Source organism: Ursus maritimus (assembly GCF_017311325.1).
Source record: "Ursus maritimus isolate PB19 chromosome X unlocalized genomic scaffold, ASM1731132v1 scaffold_X1, whole genome shotgun sequence".
Classification (NCBI taxonomy): Eukaryota; Metazoa; Chordata; class Mammalia; order Carnivora; family Ursidae; genus Ursus; species Ursus maritimus.
In genome coordinates this window covers 2960431-2986681 of record NW_024423319.1, presented here as the reverse complement: position 1 = coordinate 2986681, position 26251 = coordinate 2960431, and the positions used below count along the sequence as shown (strand labels likewise).

The 26251-nt window shown below is 46.7% G+C and overlaps 1 protein-coding gene and 1 pseudogene across 1 annotated transcript; both read left to right on the top strand.

Annotated features, from left to right (window-relative positions):
* The first annotated feature begins 2497 nt into the window (after positions 1-2497).
* On the top strand, positions 2498-19666 carry GABRQ (gamma-aminobutyric acid type A receptor subunit theta). The gene is made up of 10 exons (XM_040635209.1): positions 2498-2646; positions 4763-4851; positions 11481-11548; positions 13253-13473; positions 15107-15189; positions 15667-15804; positions 16421-16573; positions 17809-18077; positions 18863-19319; positions 19383-19666. Exons 1-10 carry the CDS (start codon positions 2498-2500, stop codon positions 19664-19666), a joined length of 1911 nt encoding a protein of 636 aa, XP_040491143.1.
* A 5205-nt stretch (positions 19667-24871) lies between these two features.
* On the top strand, positions 24872-25009 carry LOC121103848 (annotated as a pseudogene).
* The last annotated feature ends 1242 nt before the right edge of the window (positions 25010-26251 follow it).

The following is a 26251-nucleotide window of genomic DNA, read 5'->3' as shown; positions in this document are numbered from 1 at the left end:
TCCAGAACAGAGATGGTCTAACTAACTTTTCCCCATCTCCCTCTCCTGCCCCCTCTGAGCCGGCCCCCCTCATGTGCACCGGGTGCTCGTGCTCTCTCTCTCTGTAATTAATTAATGAATTAATTAAAATCTTTTTAAAAAAAGAAATTTCAACCAAGCATTACCTCTAGGGAGAGCAGAAGTGGGGGGAAGACACCCCCCCCCCCCGGGATGTAAGGTCTGGAAGTGAATTCATCATCATCTTGAATTTTTTGTCAATCTTCATAGTCACAGGGCCACCTAGGAACAATACTTCAAGCTTCAGGTTTGTTTTCCATGAAAAATGAGAGACGAGGGATTGCCTGTGAAATTTGATCACAGGGTGCCAGGAACATCCTGCATCTAAATAAATCTACTCCCACCTGCTGGCGATCGGCTGAACATCCAGTCAAAGTTGAATCACACCAAAAAACAAAACAACATTCTGGAAGCAGGCAAACCTGGAAACAGGGATTCTAGTTTGGGCCTCTACTGTTATGTGACTTCAGGCCAATCCCCCTTCCTTCTCTGGGTCTCGGTTTTCCTATATTAAAACCCAGATGTTTGGACAAAATGACCTAGAATGACCCTTCCATGTTTATCAAGCAAGGATTTTCTCTAGAAGGATGCCTGGGTGAGCAGGGATGATGGGGACATAACTAACAACAGTAGGAGTGGGTTCAGTTCTGTATGTGATAGTGACATATGGATCCTACCATCTTTTTTTATTTCTGCACCTATGTGGAAAGGAGAGCATTTGCTGCAACGGCAAGGGAAAGGGGGCAAAGAGATGGGAAAGGAAGGTGTGAGGGTGTTCTGCTCTTAAAAGAAGGCAGGGAACTATGATACACATTTTTTTAAAGTTTGGTTCTAAACTGGTTAAGAAAGCTGCAGGAAACACTCAGCTCATCAGGCAACTGAAGCTTTGCTGGGCACAAGCAGTTCCAACTCACCTCACCAAATACTGAGGGAAAGTGGAAGAGGGCTGTATTTCTGTATGAATGTTCTAGCTAGCCAAGAGTGACCCTGAAATTAATTTTCGTTGCAACCCTTCTCAATGGCATGCCTTAGGGGGTTTGGTGTTAGTAAAAGTGACTGAGGTCTATTTGCTGATGGCCCATCTGGCCCATGGGCTCAAAGGCCCTCTTTTTGAACTTCTTTTGTCATGTATCGAAGGTGGGAAACACCGAGGGGATTGAGTGAAGGAATTTCCTTAACCTCTGACATCCTTTTGTTTCACAGGACAGTATGCAAGGTAGTGGGAAGATAAGAGCCCTCTAGTCAAAATGCCAGGCTTTTCCACAGGATGGGGCCAGAATGCCAAAGCACTGCAGTGGACGGCTTGTCAAAGGCTAACTCCGTTGAACATCTGAAACACTGGGCTTTGCTTTCTTTCCCCTTCAAGATGTGAGCCCTAAACCCGCACTCCAACTCTGCATGCCCTGGCTGTGGAACAGAGTCACATCTCAGAGTGATCCTGATTGGTGACTCCTTCCAGTTCCCTGAGCTTTGTCCTGGGGACCTAAAATTGGGGCCAAGAGCACTCTGAGAAAATAGTCTTTAAAAAAAAGTTGGACTATTGGAATCCAATTTCCAGTCTGATGGAGGGCACTCCTGCTTGGCCAGAAGTCTCATAAAACCCACTGGTGATCCCCCACCTCTCCACCCAGAGGCAAGGCATGTGGGATTACTGGTGGGTCAAGGGTTTGGGAATGAGCAGCAGTCAGATACGTTCTGATTTCCAAATGTGTCCATCTCTTTCAGAATGCAGATTCAGCCAGGGCATTCAAATCACCTCACTCCTGTCACCACAAAAAACAAAAACCAAACAACAAAAATCCCAAAGTCTTGGGCACAAGCTATTCCAAGAGAAACGCACATTTCGCATTTTTTCAGAGAGGAAGAGGAGGACCCACTGGGTGCCCAAAGGCGCGGATTGGTGCCCCGCCCCCAGCAGCCAGATTTCCCCCCCTCCACCCCCCAACCCAACCCCGGCCCGGCCCCGCCCCTGCCAGTGTCTGTAGCTGGTCGGGGGAGGACTGCAGAGGCCTGAAGGGGCGGGGGGCCGCGCGGCGCGCAGGCTGCGGGCGGAGGCTGCAGCGCGCGCCTTTTTGTGCGGCTCCTGGCCCCTGCTGGATTGGTTCGGTCAGCGTTGCCGTCGGAGTGGGCGGAGCGAGACGGGCGCAGGGCTTGGAGTCCAGTCGCAGCCAGGAGCGGTCGCAGACGGAGCGCACTTCGCAGCTACAGGCGGCTCTTTGGGGCCCCTGCGTCGGACAGAGCTGCTGGGGGGCTGCTCCTCTTGGGCTCTGGGCTCCAGCTCGACCCCCGCATTCCCTGCTTCCCATACCCTCGCTACTGTCTCATTAGAGACTCCTAGCGACCCCCCAGCTCCCTCTCGCCCCGCACTGCCTCCACCCCATCCCTTTCCCCGGCTGCAAACTGCCGTCTCTCGCGCCTTCTAGCCCGGAGCTCTGTGGCCATGGGTATCAGAGGGATGCTGCGAGCCGCCGTGCTCTTGCTACTCATCAGGACTTGGCTCGCGGAGGGCAACGACCCCAGTCCTACCCCAAAATTCCACTTGGAGCTCTCCCCCACCGTGCCCGAAGTCATCTTGAACCTCTTCAACTGGTAAGCCGGTACCGCCAGCCTGGGCATGGCGGCGACAGGGACCCGCGGGCGGCCTCGGGCCTCTTGGACGGAGCGGGCTGGGGTAACTTGAACCCGGTTCGCCGAGCCCGGGCACTTGGGTCCTGCCTGCCGGTCCCTGAAGGGGGATGGGGTGGGAGTGGGGGCGGCAGATTGAAGTAGAGCTCTGTGCTTCAACCCACCTGTTACCGCGGCGCCCCATAGAGCCCCGCGTGCGCCCAAACTGCAGTCCCGGCGGTGGGGGGAGGACGGTGCCCTCACTCCAGGGTCTGCCATCTACCCCCCTGACCAAGGCCCTGGGCAGGTTTTCCCAGTCATATCGATTGGCACCTGTGGGATTGGGGTGGTGGCAGTACAGGGTGATGGACAACTCACAAAACATAGACAGTATAAAGACACCTGTTTGAGTCAGGATTTTAGTCTGTTCCCTGAAGCGCGTGCGTATGTTTGTGTGTGTGTGGAGCGGTGAGAGACCTTTTCCAACGCCGCAGATAGAAATTATTGACTCAACCTCATCGGAGCCCAGATAGTGCGATCAGCGGCTGCATAACCTTATAAATGTGTGGCCTGAGATGGGTGTGCTTTTGTATTTACTCATGTGAAAACATTTGAAGATTCAAGGGGTTTTTTTCTGTGTTTGATTTCAAGTTTGGGTCTGCAAATATCTGAAGAGATGTTAAACAATCAGACTTTACATGTAGATCACAAAAAAAATGTGTATTTGCAGGAGCCACGGATCCTGAGTGCTGTCATATGGGTAATGTGTGGCACTAAACAGGCGGGAATGCGTTGCTTTAATTCGGGAATAATACATATGTACATTTTGGAATGATGCAAAATGAAATTTTGTCATTAAAGATGATTAGAAATAATTTTTAAACAACAAACCAGAAATGAACATGTATTCAGAAAAAAGTGTGTCGGGGGGTATAGTCTGGCAAGGTTCCAGCAGACAGCCCTGCAATGTCCTCCACCCGACATACCAGACTGCGCTAGTGAACGAACTCTCTCTCTCTCTCTTTCTCTCTCTCTCTCTCTCTCTCTCTCTCACACACACACACACACACACACACACACGCACTGTGATTTGCAGGGACTGGTGTTCGTTCCCTGGTCAATGCGTCAAAGATCCTAAGAGTCATAGTGAAGCCCAGGGCCTGTTCTTCACAAACCCCTTTTGGGGAAAAGAGCCCCACTGAATGTCTAGGTGAACTGGATGAGCTTCAGAGACTTCTAGAAAGACCAGCTCTCTGCAGGGCTGAGCTGGGTCCACTTACATGGGCTCACCCAAAACACGTCTAGGCTGGAAGCATATGCTTAGCTAGAGAGTTGTCTGCCCCCAGAATACATGTCTTTTTGAGGACAGCCCTTGGGCCCCAAAAATCTAAAATGGTTTGATTGGGTAAGGGTCTTAAATCTCTGCTACGTGAGCAAGGCTCTCTCTGTGTCATGTGCCATACGTCAAGTCTTAAAAAGCAGAGTTGTATAAACACCAGATTTACATAGACGTGAGAACAAAATGCCCAGTCCTAGCCTATGTAGGGGAAATGTGACTGAGCCGGAGAATGTAAACTGGCAGGCTCAGCTCAGGGGGACACTGAGGGTGGAAGATGACCTTTCCTGAGGCAATCAGGTGCCCCTGGAAGGATTCCCACCAACCTGGAAAGCTGCATCCACGCTGATGGCAAGATGGGGCTTCTTAAGGGGTTGAGGTAATGCATTTATCTCAGGGCTTGAACCTGCCCGCTACCCCCCTCCGCTTCCCCTACAGTCTCCCCTCCTCATGACCCCTCCTCCCCAATCCTGCCTGGTAACAAGTATCCAGTCTTTGTGCCCCATTCTCTGGATAAAAGCGGAAGAGGGGGGAGGGGGGGAAAGAGGAGTCTGCGTCACTGCTGCGCTTCTGGCTGACTCACTGTAGGGAGGGAGAGGAGCAGGGAGAGATGGGTACATGTATGACTGTACATGTCTGCATGTGTGCAGGAGAAAAGAAGGCCCTGGCAAGTTGACACCTGGGGTGTTCTTTGTTGTTTGTTCCCTGAGAAGCAATGTGGTATTTACTGATGACCAACATTTACTGATGACTTCTCTGTTTCAGCAAAAATTGTGCAAATGAAGCTGTGGTTCACAAGATTTTGGACAGGGTGCTGTCAAGATATGATGTCCGTCTGAGGCCAAATTTTGGAGGTAAGACACGTCCAGATACTAGAAGCCTTTGTGTTAGGTGGAATAGAGCCAAGACAGATGCAACGAGACAGCCCCACTCAGGATGCTGACCAGTGGCACTGCCCAGCCTCAACACTTGCCTCTCCGGACCCCACCTTCCCACCTCTGTGAAAAAGCTGCATCAGAGCACTTCCAGGCCCCCAGCCCCCAGGCCTGTTGCTCTGTCCCTTCAATTTCCCACTTCTCTGCCTTACGCAAGGGGCCTTTCTGCCCCCTCCCTTACAACAGCCTGACATGCACTCCCTGGTGTAGCTAGAGAAGGAGTAACCACAGACACAACTGCTGGGTTTCACAGGCTAGAGTTTTCTGCTCTATCTATGGTGGGGGGGCACACAGTCTTCTACTTGATGGCACATTCTTTGCACTTTGGACACTTGCCAAGTGATTAGCTAGTTAATCTAGTTCAAAAGTAAGGGCATGGTCTTCTCCCTTCTCCATCTAGTTTACTTTTCCCACCAGGGTCCCGGGCACTTCCACCTCTGCCACCCCTTCCCAAAGCCTTCAGCTCCCACCAGGTTCAGTTCATTCAACACACTGCAGTCAGTGTGATCTTTATAAATCCAGCCTGATCACCTCATGAACTTTCGATGGCATTATCTAACTGCCAAGTATAATCCAAACTCCTTAGCCTAGCACTCAGACCTCAAGCACAGAGATGAGAAATGACAAGGAAACTGAAACAGGAAGCCAATAGATGAGTTTCTTCTTTAATTCCTGCCTAGCCTCCACCCTCAGAAAGGGTGACTGGGCACAATCACACAGCTTTAAGGGACAGGCTATCTGCTCCAACCCCATGGAACAGGAGTAGCATTCTTTGGCCCAGGGGCCACCCAGGAAACCTAGACCAGGGACAGACAAAAGGAAGGGTTCACTAAATAGCAGTTAGTCACATTTCAGCTCAAAAGAAACAAAAAAAGAGTTAAAAATCCGAGTTTCTATGTTGGAGAAAGCACTCCATTTCCTGCAGGTGGTAGAACTAGACACCTCCTCTAAACGGTTAATGAATGCTAATGGTTCACATTTGTACATATGAATAGTGGTATTCCGAATGCACAGTGCCTCCACACAGCCAGTGAGGTCTACGGTGCATGGTGTATGAGACTGGTGTGGGGCGCTATGATTTACCTGGAGAGCCACCTGGAAAATCAAAGCCCCAAGCTTTGAAAGTGGGACACTTAACTGGTGTCGCCTTTGCTGTGTTGCTCCTTCTGAGTGTGGGGACAGAAGGTACAGTCCCAGATCCAAGGTGAGTGTGCACTGGGCATTCGAAAGCTGGAGTGGAGAGGGCGGAAGGAAGGCTCCTTCGATGTGGGAATTCAGATGCTAGGACACAGCCAGCACCCTGTTGTGTGACACTGGTCTTGAAACTGTTGCACCAAGCTCTGGTGGCTGTCAAGGGAGTAGCTACTACACTTTCTCCTTTCCTCATTTTCACGTTTCTCAACAGAGGCTGACCAACAGCCATTCAAGTACACCAAGCACACCCTTTCCACTGTTTCAGGTCTCTGCAGGCATCCAGGGCCAGGGGGAGGGAGCAGGGGCAAGGACCAACCTCTGGAGATCATCAGGTATGGCTGGTCCACAGTAACTCCAAGGCACCTCACCACCGTCTTTCGAGCTAATTCGGATTTATTTATACCTGATGCCTAACGTCCTAAGTTACACTAAGCTTTATGGGCACGTAGACCTGGGGCATATGAGAAAAGACAGTCCCTGATGAACATGGGAGAGCAAGGACAGTGCAGGACCTTCGAGCATTTAGAGAGAAGGAGGCACTACATGCTCTGTCTGGGACTGTTATATGGACTGGGGTGGGAGGGATGCTAATCAATGGGACACTGGGTCAGGGGCTTCAGGGTTGGGGTAACCAAGGACTCCCTTTAATGCCTCCCACTAGACACAGAATCAAATTCCCCTCTGTCTGAAGTGAAATGGAGATTCGAGGACACACACACACACACACACACACACACCCCACATACAGAAGCCTCAGCTAACTGTGGTCAGGTTGGGTGGGTCAGTAGTAAGTAATAAGGCTCCCACAGCCTCATTACTTCCTTGAGAGGAGGAGGAAAAGCCAGCTCCTTCTTTTTGGGCAGGAGAAGTGGGATTCCACAGAGTTGCCAAAGGCAGGTCCTTGAGGACTTCACCTAGTTCAGCACCTGGCTTGACACAGGCATAGAGTGAAGGAATGAGTGGGACATCTTCATCATTCCTTCATTTATCTGTTCTCCCTGTGGTACTCTGATGGCTGCTAGGGAAGGCAAGGACTTGTGGTAGCAAAATTTCTAAGAGGGAGGAAGTGAGTGGTGAACCCCTTTCTCCCTTCCTGAGCCCATCAGGAGGGATAACAATGGGATGTGAGGCTGAGGCCATCACCCCAGAGATAGCGTTTAGACACCTTATCTGGAAATTTGTTGTTCCCCTCCATGGGATACCTTGGCTAAGCTCTCATAAGGTGTTCCCGCTAGGTGGGTTAATTAGAAAAACAGTCCCAGGTCTCCTTCCTTCAGGCTACATGCCCAGGCCAGGACTCATGGATTGGTGAGGGAAATGTGGACTGCATTTCAGCTCCTACATACTCCTTCCACTGAGGGCTCTTGGACAGGGCTATATCCTGGCCCTTTAGGGTTCAGGTCCCCCAGGATTCCACTGTAATAGATGGAGTTGCCTGAGTAGCACAAAGTGGTCTAAAATGAGAAATCTAACCCAAGAGTGTGGTGGGGGCAGGGATGGCTGTATGGGCCCTCTAGGGCTTGTTGCCTGCTTAACACACTTTCTACCCTCTAAAGGCATTTAGGGAGCCTGAAAGGCTATAATAAAGAAGTACATTTTTAGAAACTCCTATCACCACATACATTGCTGGGAATCATTCACAGTGGCCCTAAGTGCTGGAGTCTGCGCTCCACCCTCACAGAGAGGCCCATTTACTTCTCCACTGCCGTTCATACGCTGATGCCCATCACCTGTTAGTGCTTGAAACATTGGGATAGGAATAACACTTCCCTCTTTGCAGCTCAGCTTCTGGGCTTTTGGCCTGCAGTGAAGCCAGCAGGCTAAATTGCAAGTGTTACACATGTTCCCATAGCAGCAGTGGGGCGTAATACATAGAGAATAATGGCTTAGCTGTGGGGCCAGGTGAAGACAGCTTTCAGCCAATAGGAAACAACAAAAAAAGTGTTTTTCCACAGCACCGTATAGTTTACTACATATTTTCACATCCATTTTCACATTTGAGTGGGCAGTTCTAACACCTATGACTGAAAAAGAAAGCCAGGAGACAGAAAGACACTCAGACACACATTCAGTCACACTCACATATTAACATACACAGGCACCCTTACATATGCACTCCCAGGAACAAACTTACGAGTTCATTCACTCACAAATTCAGTATACACACTTACCTACACTCACATGCCCTTGCTCACATATTTATAGATGCTCACACATCTATGTACATATGAACATGCATACACATGCACATACACGTATGAACATGTTCTCACAAACACACTCAAAAAGTCATTCATACACAGGGGTGCCTGGGTGGCTTAGATAGCTAAGTGTCTGACTTCCGCTCAGGTCATGATCTTAGGGTCCTGGGATCAAGCTTCCCACTCAGCGGGGAGTCTGCTTTTCCCTCTCCCTTTCCCTCTGCCCCACCCCACCACTCATGCTCGCTCTCTCAAATAAATAAATGAAATCTTTTAAAAACACTTATTCATACACATAGACATATTCACATGTTTATGCTCCCACAATCACTTATACTCACACACAAACATGCTCACATATACAAACACACTGCCAAATTCACTCACATACATACAAACGTGCACACACACATGCTTGGATATTCACACACATGGACATACACATTAACATGTGCCCACATTCATTCATACACATAAATAACTCCTATTCACCCACATGCAAAAAAATGCATACACATATACACTGACATGCACATGCCATGCTTATACGTGTACATTAACACAATTGCATGCGAACAGGCTAATACATTCACTCACACAGGAGCTTGCTCACACGCATGAACATGTTCACACAAACATGGCCATACATGAACAGGCTCACACATTAACACACACACATACACAAACACACTCACACATTAACATGCTCACACATTCACTCATCCCTGCACAGTGACACATTAACACATATGAATACGCTCATGGATTCACTTGTACATCAGCATGGTCACACATTCAATTACATGCAAACACACTCATGTACACTCATATTTAATCACACACAAACATGCTCACACATCCACTCAAGCACATAAATGTGTTTATATACACTGAAACACCCACATAAATAAGTGTGATGAATGTGAGCATGTAAACATGATCACTAATCACATTTATAACTTGCATACAAAAAAGGTCACACACACACAAGCATATTCACATATTCACGTGATGAACATGCTTACTCACACTGACTATAAGTCACACACTCAAAATTTCACTTGCATTCCCAAATATTCGCCCACACAGACACTTTCATTTACACATTTCCTCACACATGCACTTAACATGCTCACACACAGACTTCCACCTGAGTATGCTCAGACACACGGACACAGACACATCCATTCAGTACACAAACATACATAAACTCGTTTAAAAGTATCTTTAACATACAAACATGAACATGCATTTACTCGCTTGTGGACATGCTTACAAATACATTCACAGGTAAACAGGCTCACATAGACAACCCACATATGTACTCCCACACAATACACTTATATACATACATGTTCACACATTTACTAGCTCACAAACACACTTAAATACATTCACACATTCACCCACACTTCCATATGAATGCAGTCATATTTACAGACATGCTCGCACATTTACTCCCACACAAATATGCTCACATACATGAAAACACCAGTTCACTCACACACACATGAATATACTCATATGTCAACATGCTCACATATATGAACATACCAATTTGCGCACACACAAACTCACAAATACATGCATGCTCACACATTCACTTGCACATGAACACATTCATATACTCACTTCCACACACCAACCTGCCTACATACTTGCATGTGCCTACACACTTACAGGCAGTGTATGCAAACACACAAGCATGCTCATGCATTCACTCACATATGGACATAAAAATTCACTTCTATGCATGGACATACTCAGACATTCCCATGCACATTAACAAGCTTACATACACTCACACAGTCACACATTCACTCACTCAGAGTTGCACACTTACACATGAAAACACATATTCGTTTGCATCTGAACACGCACATTCACTCCCGCACAACATGCCTACATACGTGCAAATGCTCACACATTTACTCCCACACAACACACTTAAGCACACAAACATGCTCATGCATTCTCACACACAGACATGCTCACATACTCTCATGTGCACACTGACACATTCATCTCCACATGAACACAGTCACACATTCACTCATGCATATGAATATACTCACATACACTCATGTGCTCGACACACACGTGTTCACACAAAGACACATATTACCTCACAGATGGACATACTCACATGCACTCACACAAAGATGCTCATACACACCACAAATATTATCTCTTGTTTTTGGGCTCATTGCTCTTGAGTTTTTATCACAAAAACATTTAGAAAAAGAGTGCTTCATTCCCTTATCCTCTGTTTATCTCATCCTGACCCCTTCCTTTCATCATATCATGGGCCAGGCCCTGCTCTAAGCGGTTAGCCTGCATTAATCATGAGATCAGTGCTGTCATTATTCTCATTTTACCCATGAGGAAATTTAGGCTCAGAAAGGTTAGGTAACTTTTGTTATGTTTATTTAAATTCCAGTTAGTTAATGTACAGTGTCATATTAGTTTCAGGTGTACCATATAGTGACTCAACACTTCCATACATCGCACGGTACTCTTCACAACAAGTGCCCTCTTTAATCCCCACCGCCTATCTCACCCATCCCCCCACCACTTTCCCTCTGGTAACCATCAGTGTGTTCTCTATAGATAAGAGTCTGTTTTTTGCTTTGCCTCTCTTCCCCACCCCCTCCACATTCGTTTGTTTCTTAAATTTCACATACGAGTGAGATCATGTGGTATTTGTCTTTCTCTGACTTATTTCGCTTAGCAGTGTACTCTCTAGCTCCAGCCATGTCATTGCAAATGGAAAGATTTCATTCTTTTTCATGGCTGAGTAATATTCCATCACATCTTCTGTATCCATTCATCAGTCGATGGACACTTGGGCTGTTCCCATGGTTTGTCTACTGCAGGATAATGTTGCTATAAACATCAGGGTGCATGTGTCCCTTCAAATTAGTATTTTTGTATTTTGGGTAAATATGGAGTAGTGCCATTGCTGGATCACAGGGCAGTTCTATTTGTAACTTTTTGAGCAACCTCAGCCACTCTGGAAAACACTACGGAAGTTAGGTAACTTATTCAAGGTCACACAGCTAGTAAGTGTCAAAACGGGGTCCAAACCCAGTCTGGCTTCTGAGTCCACGCTTTATCATACCCTGCATGTAACAGTGTCTTCCTGTGTTGTAGGTGCCCCTGTGCCTGTGGGAGTATCTATCTATGTCTCCAGTATTGAACAGATCTCAGAAATGACTATGGTAAGTGTGCCAGCTTCAGCCATGTGGCAAGGAGCAGGGTCATAAGCCAACTCCAATTGTTCTGACTTGCAACAGAGCCCACATAAATGAACATGGTAGGTTTTAGAAACTATAGCCACCTGGAACAAAAAAAATAAATAAATCCAAATGAATTATAAACCTAAATGTTGAAGGCTTATGAAGCTTTTGAAAGAGAATATAGAATACTGTCTTTGTGTCTTTGTCATAGGACTTCTTTAAAAAGTCATAGAAAACAGAAGCCATAAGCATAAATACTGGTAATTTCAACTATGTTAAAATCCTATCTAGGGGCACCTGGGTGGCTCATTCGGTTAAGCATTTGTCTTCAGCTCAGGTCGTGATCCTGGGGTCCTGGAATCAAGCCCCACGTCAGGCTCCCTGCTCAGTGGGGAGTCTGTTTCTCCCTCTCCCTCTGTCCCTCCCCACCTCTCTCTCTCTCTCTCTGTCCCAAATAAATAAATAAAATCTTTTAAAAAATTCTATCTAGCCAAAACTTCTAGAACTTCTGTTTTGCAAAACAGACAAATAAAACCAGTATAACAACTGTAAAAGGATAAGTCAGAGTGAAATTATATGCAACACAAAGAACTGCTATTGAAAATATACATAATTCCTGTGAATTAATAAGTTTGTTTGTTTGTTTATCAGAGAGAGAGAGAGCATAAGCAGGGGGAGCAGCAGGCAGAGGGAGAAGCAGCTTCCCCACTGAGCAGGGAACCCAATGCGGGACTCGATCCCAGGACCCTGGGATCATGACCTGAGCTGCAGGCAGATGCTTAACCGACTGAGCCACCCAGGCATCCCAGCAAGAATATTTTTAAAACAACAGAGAAATGATTAGAAAATTTGAACAGGAACTTCACTTTTGTGAAGAAAACCAAGTAGCAGATAAACATGTGAAAATATGTTTGACTTTATTATTAATCAATGAAATGCAAAATAAGATCAGAGCAAGAATGCATTCCATACCCACCAGATTGGCAAAAGTCAAAAGTCAGACAATACCAGTATTGGCCAGGCAGGAGCACTGGGAACTCTCATCTGCCCTTGGTGAGGGGGTAAAGGGGAACTTTCGTGTCATTATTTTTATTTCATGTTGATTTTGGTACATATTGTGTGTTCACCTAGTAGTATATACATAGTATATTGACATGAGAGAATATTCTCTCCAGTGCAAGTGAACAAACTTTAATTACAGATATCAACATGAAGGAATTTCACAAATAGAATTTTGAGTGAAAGAAACAAATTATAAATATATACACTATAATTCCATTTGGAAAAAAAAATTTTAAATAGGTCCAAGTAAGCAATATGTTTCCTAGAAATACCTACATAGACAATAAAATTCTAACAAGAAGCAACAGAGCTATTATCATTAAAATCTAAGATAATGGATACTGCTGGGAGGTAGGTGTGGGGAATATGTTCTGGAAGAAACACATTGAAACGAAAGTTATTGGTAATATTTCATTTCTTAACCTGGATTTCAGTTAATTACGTGAAGCTCAGTTTATTCTTAACATTTAACATTCTTACATGTTCCAGTACTCATCTGTATTTGGGGTGTATGTTGTACACCTGCATGCACACACACACACACACACACACACACACACACACATTGAGGATGGAGAGCTGGACAACTTCACTTATGACTGGGTGTTACCTTTCTCTCCCCAGGACTATACGATCACAATGTTTTTTCATCAAACCTGGAAAGATCCACGTTTAGCATACCATGAGACCAACCTGAACTTGACCCTAGACTATCGGATGCTGGAGAAGTTGTGGGTCCCTGACTGCTACTTTCTAAATAGCAAGGATGCTTTTGTCCATGACGTAACTGTGGAAAATCGCGTGTTTCAGCTTCACCCAGATGGAACAGTGCGGTACGGCATCCGGTGAGTCTCCCCAGGGGCTTGAGGACCATCCTGGAAGGCTTCCTTCTCCCCACTGAGTATCCCATGAATGCACTACAAGGGACACACTAAAGAACCTGTTACTTTCCACATCTGTATTGTACTGCCCCCTCAGTCATCCTACCCAGTAGTCAAAGTGAAACCTTCAGAGTTTTCCACAGCCATCCTTGGCTGTCCTGTCCCCCCACCTTGCGCATTCTTCAGTCCCTAACTTAAATGCCCTCTTTGTCAAGAAACCTCCTTGATTTGCTTAAAGAGCTCCCCCTCCACCTTAGCATTGTATACATTCTGTTATTTATCTTGGTTTCTTTTCTCTTCCATGAAGTGAGGGAGGGAGAAAAATGAACGCTGAAGCCCCTGCACTGAGGGAGGGGGCCCAGTCTCTGTCGTTGGTCATATCTGCATCATGCACGGGGCCCAGGATGTGCAAGGTGTCTGTTGTCTATGGCTCTGTATACGTGGGATGCACACGTGCTGGAAATCCTCGCTGGCTTATTTATAGCACAGCATATGGTCACTGAGGCTCTCCTCAAAGCATCATCTCTTACAAACTGTCACTTACGACAAGCATAAGAGATAAATGAGGCTCAGAAAATTTCTCCAAGAGGTAGGTGCACCAGGGTTCAGCCCCTATCTCTGAGTCTCTCTTTCTCTGGGCTGCTCCTGCTCTGTCCCTTTGTTTCTCTCTTCTTTCTCCATGGCCCAAGGTGCTAGTAAAAGACCAACAAAGCTTGCAGGAAACAAGGTCACTGGTCATATTTGTTTCATATGAGGGGGGCCTCAGCTGATAAATTCTGCGTGGAGGATTCATGGAAGGGAGACACACACACACACACACACACACACACACACACACACGCTACCCAGTATACAAAATGGAAATCACTTCAAGGGTTGAAAGGGATTAGGCCTTGTCTCCCTTCTATGTGGTGGGTCACTTCTCCCACTTCCGCAGCTCCTCCCAGATCCTTCCGCAGATTCTTCTCACGGGCCCACCATGTGGCAACTTGAAGCCCCTGCCCAACACGGCACAGCCCACCTTAGATATGTTAATACCTCCTACCTATTTATATCTCCTACTGTCATTTTGCTCAGCCCCAGTGGCCTATGTGCATAGGCAGGTACACAGAGATGAGAACACTGAGGGAGCAGCCCCCATAGCCAAAGGCAGGCCTGGGCTACAGCTCACATCCATACCTGCACACCACATCCAGGTACTCCACGTTGGACCAGACACCTCAGCTGCTTCAGTGTAGCACCGTTTCCTCCTTCAGCAAGAAGTCCACTTTCTGTCTCTCCATCCAGTTTCCTCAAGGGCCCTTCCCATTCTGCTGCCCTGAGGTTTGCTGTCAGACCTCTTGGCTTCTCTGTCACACACACATTCCCTCTCTCCTCCCTACACAACTGCAACCCAGCTTTCCTCTAGGAAGGAAAGAAAGGAAGAGAAAAAAAGAGGGAAAGAAAAACTGGAGGAGGAAAGGAGGACCCAGTTCAAGTGTAGGCAGTTTGGGAAGGTATTAGGTGGGTCGGTACGCGGAGTACCTCAGTTTTCTCAGGAACAGTTGCTTACCTGGGCTTGACTTGCTTTTCCCTTCCTTTTGCTTTTCCTCTGCAGACTTACCACCACAGCAGCTTGTTCCCTGGATCTGCAGAAATTCCCTCTGGACAAGCAGACCTGCAAGCTGGAAGTGGAGAGCTGTACGTTTATCTCCCGAGGCCACTCCTTTTCTACCTGGGGTTATAGGCATCCAGAAACTAAAGGCAGAGTAGACAGTGACAGGGAGGGCATTATCTCCCCTACTCCCTCCCTCCCCATTCTCTTTCTCTTCAATAGATGAACAGACAGACAGAAGTATATACATAGCATCTGGGAGAAGGTGGCATTTCATGTGTGAATAGTCAGTCCCACGGGGAAAATGTACCTTGAGAAAATGTGTACAAGCTAGTAGACAGGAGCACATCTGTTTGCTCTGTTTTCTTTCCTGGCTAAGAAACTCCAAAGTGAGAATTCCCTTTCCAAGCGCCCTCCTGCTTTGTGCTCAGACTCAGAAAACCACAAAGGTGCCCCAAAAGTGCAGGTTCTGACTCTCCTTTGGGTTCCACAGCCTGCTCTGGTGTGAAATCTGCCTATGCCTGCGTTCTCACACACTGACCCTGTTTCTTTCCCTCTCCCAGATGGCTACACGGTTGAAGACATTCTACTATACTGGGAAGGCAATGGGAATGCCATCCAGGGGACTGACAAGCTGCACATTCCTCAGTTCAGCTTCCTGGGAAAGACAATGACAAGCAAAGAGGTGTTTTTCTACACAGGTGGGTCTGATCTTCTCTCCCATTTCTTCTCTCTTCTGTACCCTGGTAAACTTCTGGACATCTGTCTGCCATTGACCTCGACACTCTCTGCTGCCTCCTCTCCTATTTCTTCTCTCTTCTGTACCCTAGTAAACTTCTGGACATCTGTCTGCCATTGACCTCGACACTCTCTGCTGCCTCCTCTCCTATTTCCTTCAGGCTCTAGACACCTTCCAACACCCCCCTTCAAATGAGGAAATGGGTGTGGAAGCAGTAGGCCAAGTTTGACACTCTACAGGTGTAAAATGTCATGCTCTTCCTGATAAAAACAGGCCTCTTCTCATGATCTGGCCTCTCCCCCTCCCTCTGTTTGTGTCTTTGAAATATTTCCTATATCTCCCATTTCAAAACTGCAATTGACGTGAAACAAGTGAGGCAGGAGGAAGGAGAGAACAGACTCGCCATGCCATATGGACCTACTGACATGCCATTGTCAATGGCCTTAAGGCAGCAAATAGGGTCAGATTGTCAGACTGCTCAGGCTGGAATATTAGAGGCTTCCCTTCCTCCATCCTGTACTTCACCCTGAAAATCCCCTCAGCCCTGCGACCCTAATACCAGTATGTCTCCTTGCCAGGTTCCTATGTGCGCCTGATACTGAGGTTCCTGGTCCAGAGGGAAGTCACCAGCTACCTTGTGCAGATCTATTGGCCTACTGTTCTCACCACTGTTGTCTCTTGGATATCGTTTTGGATGAACTATGAATCTTCTGCAGCCAGGGTAACAGTTGGTAGGTTCTGTCCTCATCCCAGGGAGGAACTTGGATCATCTTGCTCAGAAAAAAGTTGAGAGTAAGAGAGGAAGGAATACTTGGAGTGGTATGTGACTGCACATGCAAGGAAACAATATCGTGCCTGCCCAGCAGGCATTTATCCAGGGGCTTAGCCAGTCCCCGGCAGAGACACTGATATTGCAGACAAGTGTGAAAAAAATCAGGGCTAAGATCTTGGTACGCTGGACCCAAAGTATTAGAATGCATTATTTGCTGGATACATCAATGAACAAGTCATACATTTAGATCAGAAATGCAATACAACAAATGTTGATTAAGCAACATATCAAAATGCCCATCAAAATGGCAGTAGAGGATTTCCAAAGAAGCTGCCCTGAATGAGTATCTAGTGGAATGCTGGGATAGATACTGTGAGTTGCCAAAGGAGGAACTGTTGGCTAAAACTTCAGCAAAAAAAAAAAAAAAAAAGTCTTGTTCAAACTGGGTTTTCAAGACTTGTGGGAGGCAGAGGCATAAGACTTGTCATTCACTAAAACAGGAAATTGCTATTAAAAGGCACAGGGGCATTAAAAGGGGACTAAGTCACAGGTGCCTGGGACAGGACCTGTGGGGAAATAGGGAGAGTCATAGAGAGACAGAAGGGGTGACTTGGAAAGACTTGAAATTCCAGTGTAAGCAATTATAACTTCATGTCCAGGCAATGGGGAAAACCAGAGGGTTTTCAGCAGTACCAGCGAGGGGCCTGTGGAATCAGCTCCCAAGTTTATCTGGTCCCAGTGCGCCCCACATCCAGGTCTGGCTTTTCCTTCATGGTCTTTGGGGCAGACTCCTCAGCCTCATTCTTTAGGAGCACAGGTTGGACTAAGCCTTCAATATTTGTGTAATATTTTAAGGGCTCACAAACCTTTCTGAGGGACATGATCTAAAAGAAAGCCTATGTGCTGGAGGCATAAGTCACTGTGAAAACATGGCTGGAGATTTTGGACTTGATCCTAAGAGCAATGAGAAAGTCACTGAATCATCAAAGCACCAGCTGGGTGTAAAGCTGGGGAGGAAGAGCAAAGAGAGCACTTGAGCGAAGTCCCCAGGCCTAGAGAGCTGAAGACCTTTTGCTGAGAGCCCTCCCTACCCCAGAGATGATGGTTGCTCCCTTCCTGTGGGATGTGGGCCTGATGGCTTGCCAAGAACTTCAGCCACCTGAGGAGGCTAACCCTGTGCCATGTTCTTTGTAGGTCTGACTTCAATGCTCATTCTGAATGCCATCAACTCACATCTGCGGGATAAACTCCCCCAAGTTGCCTGTATTAAGGCCATCGACATCTATATGGTCGTATGCTTCTTCTTCGTGTTCCTGTCCTTGCTGGAGTATATCTACATCAACTATCTTTTCTATAGCCGAGGAGGATCCCGGCGCAACCAAAGGCGACGCAGGAGAGCGCAAAGAGTCATGGCCCGCTACCGCTACCGCTACCGCTACCGCTACCAGGAAGTGAGCCTGCAGGTTTGGCTTTTTGACTAACAATCAGCTTTCAATGATTAGGGATTAGGCCCCTTCTTAAGCCTAAACTTAGCCCCTGACCCTTTCACATTTCTTAGTTCCTTTAATCCTCACACAGCAGACACACACACACACACACACATATCAGATAACAAGGAAATAGAACAATTTATCATCACTCCTTTATAGGTCAAATCATGGTTGCAAGGTCACAAGGCAATAAGTGGCAAACCTAGATTTTCCCAGACCTTTTGACTTCAAATCCAGTCCACTTAGCATACTTTCAAGAGCAGGTGATGGAACCAGAGGGAAGAGGAGCACAGGGAGGCTGAAAGGAAGAGAAAGACACCAGAGAGGTTAGCCTACCCCTCATTCCTTTGCTCTTTCAATTCCTGAAGCCATGCTGAGGGTTTTCTTGCTGGCAGTACATTAACATCCAGCAGTAACCCCCTCCTTCACAGGAAGCCCAGCCACATCTGCCTGAGGAGGCCTTGCCTCCATCCACCACATAGCACTCCAGAGAGAGCAGCTGCCCCAGGGAGACATAGGCTTGGCAGCCACTGTGGATTTCCCTTACATGCTAACAGCCTCTTGGTCCTGTTCCTCAGTCCCTTGCACACCGGAGATCCCAGGAAGAGATGATTCTGTCAGTGGAAGAGATCAACAGTCACATTGCAAGTGCTGATGTGGAAAGTCCTCTCCCTCCTCCTCCCTCCCCACCACCAGTGCTTATTCATGTAGGATATGAACCTCCTGACTTCAGAAATGTCTCTACTATCTCCTTGAAGGATGACCAGGTTAGCATAGAAGATGAAAGTGGCTCTCTTTCCTCCAGACCAGTGCAGGCCTGCCTGGCAAGCCTAGAAAGCCTCAGCTCTTTGACCTCCATCCCAGAGCAGGCCCCACTGGCCACCTCAGAAAGCCTCAGCTCACTGTCTTCTCTCTCAGAGCAGGCCTGGCTAGCCTCTAGAGAAAGCCTGAATGATCTCCCCTCCACCTCAGAGCAGGCCCTGCACAGCCATGGCATTCACTTTAATGGTTTTGAGATTGATGACAATGTTATTCCTACTGAAATGCTCAACCGTGCTGAGGCCCATGGCCATGCTGATACCCATGACCCAGAAGACCCTGAAGAAAACTCGAGCTCAGATGAGAGTCATGGCCATGGCCCCAGTGGGAGGCATCTGCTTGTCTATGGCCACAGGTGTGTGCAGGAAGCAAGCTGCAGCCTTGATGAGATCCGTAGCAACCTTAATGAGATTCGTAGCAACCTTGATGAGATCCGTAGCTTGCCTGATGACATCAGAGTTGAGAGCGGCTACCTTGACCTCGAGAAGCAACTCAGGTGTGATCTTGACAGTACCTGGAGCCTTAATGTTGATGATTTCGTGGGTTTTGACCAAGGCAAGGACAGTAACTCAGAGTCTGATGACAGTTGCCCCCCGAGTCCTGGTTGCTCCTTCAGTGAAGGGTTCTCCTCCAAGCTCTTTGACCCTGACTATGTCCCTAAGGTCGACAGGTGGTCCCGGATCCTCTTCCCTCTTGCCTTTGTGGTGTTCAACATTGTCTACTGGGCATATCATATCAATTAGTCCCATAGTGCCCCTTTCATGGTTCCTCTTGATTCCATTTTGCCTTCTTTTCTTGGTTCATTTTATTTTGTGGTTATTTGGGCAGTTGAATCAGTTCTACCTTTCTCTTTATAAACATGAGGTGGCAAGTAGTTGAAAAGGATGTGTTCCAGCTGGAAGGAAAGGGATTGAGATGGAGTTGGAGGTAAATAGCGCATTGATTTTCCTTTTCTGCTGGAAGACTATCTCCTTTTCAAAGACTTCTAATATCTATGAAGCACAGAAAAGCCCCTGGAAATGTTTGGAGGACAAAGCCAGTTTGGGAGACAGAAGAAGGATCCAAGCTCTGTGCATAAACATTTCTGGGGGTTTTTCTGCCCCCCTGATGTGTTGAATTTTCTTTTTCATTACTTTTGTTCTTCTGTTTTTCCTTCCTAGGAGTTTAGTCCTTGTTCACCCCCTGATTAAGGTTTTACAAGAGAAAGTCAAGCTGGGTTGAGCAGGGGAAGGGCTAGCCATGGGTTGAAAGTGCAGGGGGCTGGCTCTAGGGAACTTGGGGAAATCTGAAAGTGCCTCTTCCCCACTATTTTTTTCTGTTGTATTTTGAGTATGGTGTTGTGGTGTGGGGTTTGGAGTGGAATGTGAGTGGGTAGGGGTACTGAGTGAGATGTCAGAGTAAGTGAGAGATCATGTTTCCAGCAAGAGCTTGCAGGGGGTGATGAGGTCAAGTTGGAGATTCCCAGATTGAACTGCCATCTTTGGAGGGATTGGAACTTTTCTTGTCTATATTTCTGCTTCACAATGCTTGACAATACAGACCGGGTACTGGGCACATCTGTCTAGGTCAGATGCTGACTTGATCACTAGTCACAGAGCAACCACTTGCTGAATGAAGACTAGGGTCAGGAAATTTCTGACTTGCTATTTCACCACCTGGTCTCGAACGGCAGATGAACAATTGTTGTGAATCTCTATAGTAATCCTGTGTGTCTAGCACATAGCAAATGTTAACAAGCTCACTGACCCATCACATTGTTACGCCCTCACAGGAGCCCAGTGAGCCAGGGAAGCAAAGCACATTGTCCCCAATGTTCCAAGGGGGAAAAATGGAACGTCTGTATCATGCTTAAGGACATGCAGCTAGTAAGTGGTAGAGCCATTCCACTTGCTCTTCTTTCTTCTTATCCTCTTAACTCTCTCAACTTAAGTGCTCCCCTTTCTCCTCCCCTCTTTACAAATGGGGGTGCTCCATCAGGTTCTGCTTATTTGCCGGGCACCGGATCTCATTCTATAGCACCTGGAACATCTCTGCAGAAAGTAGCCAGTGACCAGCCAGTGAGTGTGAACCAAGCACATGGAACATGGGTACTGCCCACCCAGTGGGGCTGCTAAGGGAAATAGAAAGTAGCCTGCACTCCAACTTTCCTAGCAGCTCCACCTCATTAATGGAGGCCATGGGGGAACAAAGACTTGCCAATCACTCCGCCTATGTTTCTCCTTCCTGCCTGGGCAGCCTCTCCTGCAGCCCCTCAGCCACCTACCCTTTTAACTATGTTTCTGTGTTTGTGTTTCTGTGTATAGCTGAGTGCATATGTGCGTCAAAGTAATTCTGTATGTACATACAACTATTTGAGAAGCTGTACAGCTCTATGTATATCAATGTAAATCTATACTGGTGTGTATAAGAGTGTATATATAACAACGTGTGGATGCATGTTTGTGTGTGCACACCCCTATGAAAGAGTGTGTGTGCTTGTGTGTACATGCATGGGTATATGCTGTGTGTGTATGAGAACATATGTGCATATACCCATGTTTATTTGTCTGGTTTGAATGAGTGTGAAAGGAAATACACCTGAAAGCATATGTATTTCCTGTTGGTGGCTCTTCTAGAACCACCTGAATTCCTTTGGCCTGTTCCCGCATAAGTGGGGGGCCATATTTGGCCGGGCTGGTTAACTGACTGTTTATTTCCAATTCCCTGTTCCAGGGAGCAGTGTCTCCCAGTCCCCATCCACTCTTCTCCTCCTGGCTCCACCCATCTGTGCTGTCTCCTGGAAAGAAGACACAGGAGAAGTGAATGTAGTCCCAGGAAGTGACAATTTAGTGCCTTGAGGTAGGAAGTGCTCAAACATGGGATAAGCTAGGAATGCAGAGCATTTTGCTTTGTCCTGAAATGACATGTTTGAGTAAAAAAGGCAGGGGTTGGGGGGGCAGTGCCTTGAAGATGCATTAAGAAATATGATGTAGATAATGGGTGGGGAAAGCTAAAGAACTGGAGAGGGAATTGTATATAGCCTTTATAACTCATCCCCTTATTGCAATCACATTGGAAGCCCGACACGTGTGGGGGCTGAAGGCAGCCAAAAGCAAGTGGGTGATGTGAGGAAATAACCCAGGGTATCAACTGCGGAACTGTGGTCAGAGAACCAAAGGTGCTTGGGAGAGGGCTCAGGCAAGGACAGTGGGCGGGGGGGCTGTGGGGGGTAGGAGCACTGTAGTAACCCATCCTGCATCTTGGGATGGCCTTTGATTTGGATTCCAGAACTCCCTCCTCCCACCCACTCCAGGGAAAGAGATCATCAGAGGGGTGAGAGGATTGACCAAGGAGAGAGGTGCAAAGGAGCACCAGGGGCTGACTACCTACATCAGCCCAGGTTGCCATCTCTCTTCTATACACACGGCATACAAATATAGCCTCCTACCCATACCCACAGAGACCTACACAGTCACACATACATGTATACACATGTGGGCACTCACCCTCAGCATCAAACGGATGTATACACAAACACGTGCACACTCACAGCCACATATATATTCACACGTACAAGCACACACGATTACCCTCATATTTGTGTGCATGCACACGCACACACACACAAACTTATAAAACAGCTAAAACTAAAAAACTTGTCACTGGAATATCTAAGATTGCCTCTCTTTTTTTGGACACCTCTCACAGAAAGATCCAGGTTGGAAGGAGAGAAATGACCCCACATCCAAGGTTCCCATCACGGCTATTGAAAGACTTGCTTCCTGGAGCCTCAACATTGGTTGATTGATTGGGATTTAGGTTTCTAGGACCCTGGAGGGCCTTTGAGCCCTGTGGGAAATGAGTGGTTTATTTGGGGTGATGTCATGCAGAGAGATTGAGCAGTGGGGACCAGAAAGTAGGTTTGAAGATGCGTCTCGCAGCAATGCACAGGAGGGCTTCAGAGCACAGAGGAAGGGAAGAGAGGCCAGTTGTAAATATCTCTGTAGATTCATGTAGCTAGATAAAATATTTATACCTTAAAAAGAACATCTTGCCCTAAAGTGCTGCAATGAGAGCAGTTGAACTCAACTGCAACTCACACTGTGTGAGGTTATGTGTCAAGGCGAGGTGGAGGTTTGGCAATGACACCTTTGCAGAAGTTTGAACCTTCTGAGTTTGTCATGGACTTGATCGTTTTAGCCTGAAAATTGCCAGATCTCCCCTTGTTGTGTTATGTGTGTGTTCTGTTGTCAGTGTCATTGTTGAGCCCCATCCTCAGCCAGCTGCCTACATCCCGTCCCACCCCTCACCTCCCACCAAGTAACTCTGGAAGTGCAGAGCATCTGGCAGGGCATTATTGGAGTTCAGTCCACAGAACCTTCCTTTCTCAGCCCCAGCCAATCAGAGAGTGCTTGTGGTGAGATAATTTGGAGCTAGGGCAGAAGGAAGGGTCTTGCTGAGTCTGGGGTGGAGCAGCCCTCACTTCGCCTTTCTGCCTATCTTTCCTCTTCTTCACATGGGCTATCCCATTAACTCTTCCTCTAGAATTCCTTCTCCACCACTACCACAGGAAGATACCCTCTGTCTCTTCAGAGTGGCATTTTGTTGTGAGGATGTGTGCCTTTACAGAGATAATGGATGATCTGTTGGGTCTTACTGGAGCTTGTAAAATGTATTCTTACAATCTGTGTCATCTTGTTAATAGCAAGGCTGTAATGTCTTTGCATATTTAGAACTGAGTTTTGCTGAGACCGTGGCCATTCCTAATGAGGTTTCTTTATTCTGTACATAAAAGAACTAACCCTTTGAGCTATTAACTAATGAATGCATTTGCTAAGCTATCAACCTGCATGGTACCTTGCCGTGGTGATGAGCATCAAAGGAAATTGTGACTTGTCCTATTGAAAGTGCAGTGTGTTTGTGTTTATTGTATAGTGTTCTATGATCAATATGAAATCTCTATTATCAGTGTTGGGTTTTCAGGGTAGGGAGGGGGAAGGTGTTACAGTGTCTCTCTGATGTATTTCAATTATAAAATAGTCCCAGTTGGTCAGGGTCACCTCTGTTAATTCAACATGTATGAGACTTTGCACCCACTCTATCTTGCCGGACTGTACCCCTGGGGTCAGGAGCCATCAGCAGAACTGAAGGTGCCCGAGTGTAGTGAAACTGGCTGTGGTGCCTGACTTAGGGCAGTGCCGGAGAATTCTTCAGACAGGCAAGTCAGTGCAATTCTGAATCAGATGAAATACAGTAAAACCACAAACATGAAGGTCTTCATGGAAACCAAGAGGAGGACCAAGAGCCACGTGTCTTACTGGCCTGACCTGCAGAAGGGTGCAGAACAGCAGAGACCCCCCCCCCAGATGACCCAGTTCCCTCTTTGTCCTCATTAAATGTACATTTTTGCATGAAAAAGACCTTGACCAGTCCGGACTAAAAGAAGGAAAACATGAAGAAACATAAAATTATGCTTCTGAAAAATATGCTGAAATAAAGGTTTATAAATAGCCAAAAGGAGAAAATAAATATATATAATGGCAATTACACTTACGGGTTGTTGTGTTTCCTCTCTGTTGGATTAGAAAGGGGTTCTATCTGGGCCTGGGAAGCCTCTGGCTTCCATTGTTCACCTTTGCCTTCCCAAGGCTTTGCACATTGACCTACTCATACCCTGAGATATTTGAACCCATGGTTTTCAAGCAGAGTGGAAATAGTAATGTACAGTTAAAATTAGTTTGCACTTTCACACAAGCCATTTTAATCATTTAAAACAAAAATTGTAAAACAAGTCAAGCCGTTGTAGTGCCAAACTATAATGTGAACATTTATTTCCATTGGCAGGGGGATCTTTAGTAAGAATAGTTTAAAAAATCTCTTTTGCCAATGTGGATGTGCACAATAGAGAGCAAGAAAGCCCTATGAGGGTGGGGAGAGAGCACGTTCAGGTTTTAAAAACTTCGTAGAGTCCTGAACATTGTTAGAGCTGGGAGTTGCGGCCCCTGGCTGGCTGATGAACTCACAAGTGTAGGCAGTGTGCTACTTGAGGGTACCACAAGGGTCTCTGGCCCAGTGAGTGGAGTTTGATAGTAATTCTTGCTACAAGTATAAAAAAATTAAAATTAAAATAATAAAATAACTTTGTAGAGTCACATTAAAACATCCTGCCGCTGGTGCACCCACCTTCAAACACCTTTTGATGAAAACCTTGGAGTTGCAACAGGAACCCTAACCTGATGGCTCCCCCTCTGTGGTCCCTTTTGTGCCCAAACAGGCCAGGAGAGCAGTGCCTTCACACACTGCTTTGCAGATCTGCCCATGGTGGGAGGGGCCTGGTGTTGTTACAGGTACACACAAGAGAAAATGCAGTTGGAGGTAAGGAGTTTTCACAGTACACCTGGAGCCTACTGTTAGCTACTGAGTTCTTTTCTGCTGGCAAAGTTCTTGCCACAAGTCAGGTTTTGAAGGTGGCCAGCGACCCCAAGTGGAGCTTGCTGCCCTTGAATGGTCCTACTGTCACTTGCCGCCCACTGATCATACGTACAACTACCTTAAGGGATAGGGTGGAAGAAGGGGGATATGGCCTCCCTCTCCTTTTACAGCTTCCCTTAGGGTGAAAGAGCCCTTGCCACAATCTCTCTAGGCTTCCGGCAAGGCCTCTCTTCCCAGCTTCCCATGTTGGCTCAGCTCCCTCCAAGCCCTAGCAGGGCCTCCCAGGGGCACCTTGGTACTGCCCTGGTATACTGCTTACCCAGTCCAGGTCTCTCCTAAGCTCTCTGCCTGAGCAGAATCTCAAAAGAATTAGTAAGGAATCCAGGACTAAAGCAGATTTGTTTTATGTTTTAATAACCTTAAGTGCATTTTATACTGATATTTTTTAAAGTAATAGGATATAAGGAACTATTTATCGTGAGATTTAAATGCCTTTCTGTCCAATGGTCTGAAAGCAGCTCAGAGACTATACCCAATGTGCAAGTGCCAGAATTTGAACACGAACTCTTTCCATGGCCAACCTAAGATTTCCAGCGGCGAATGCAGTTCAGCATCCTTGACTCTAGATTTCTCTATTTCATTTTTTAAAAGATTTTATTTATTTATATATATTTTTTATTTTTTTACTATGTTCAGTTAGCCGTATAGTACTAACTGTATAGTACATCATTAGTTTTTGATGATTTCTCTATTTCAATTACAAATCAGCTTCTTAGGGGCACCTCGGTGGCTCAGTCAGTTAAGCATCTACCTTCAGCTCAGGTCATGATTTCAGGGTCCTGGGATCAAGCCCGTATCCAGCTCCTGGTTCAGCAGGGAGTCTGCTTCTCCCTCTCCCTCTCCCTCTCCCTCTCCCT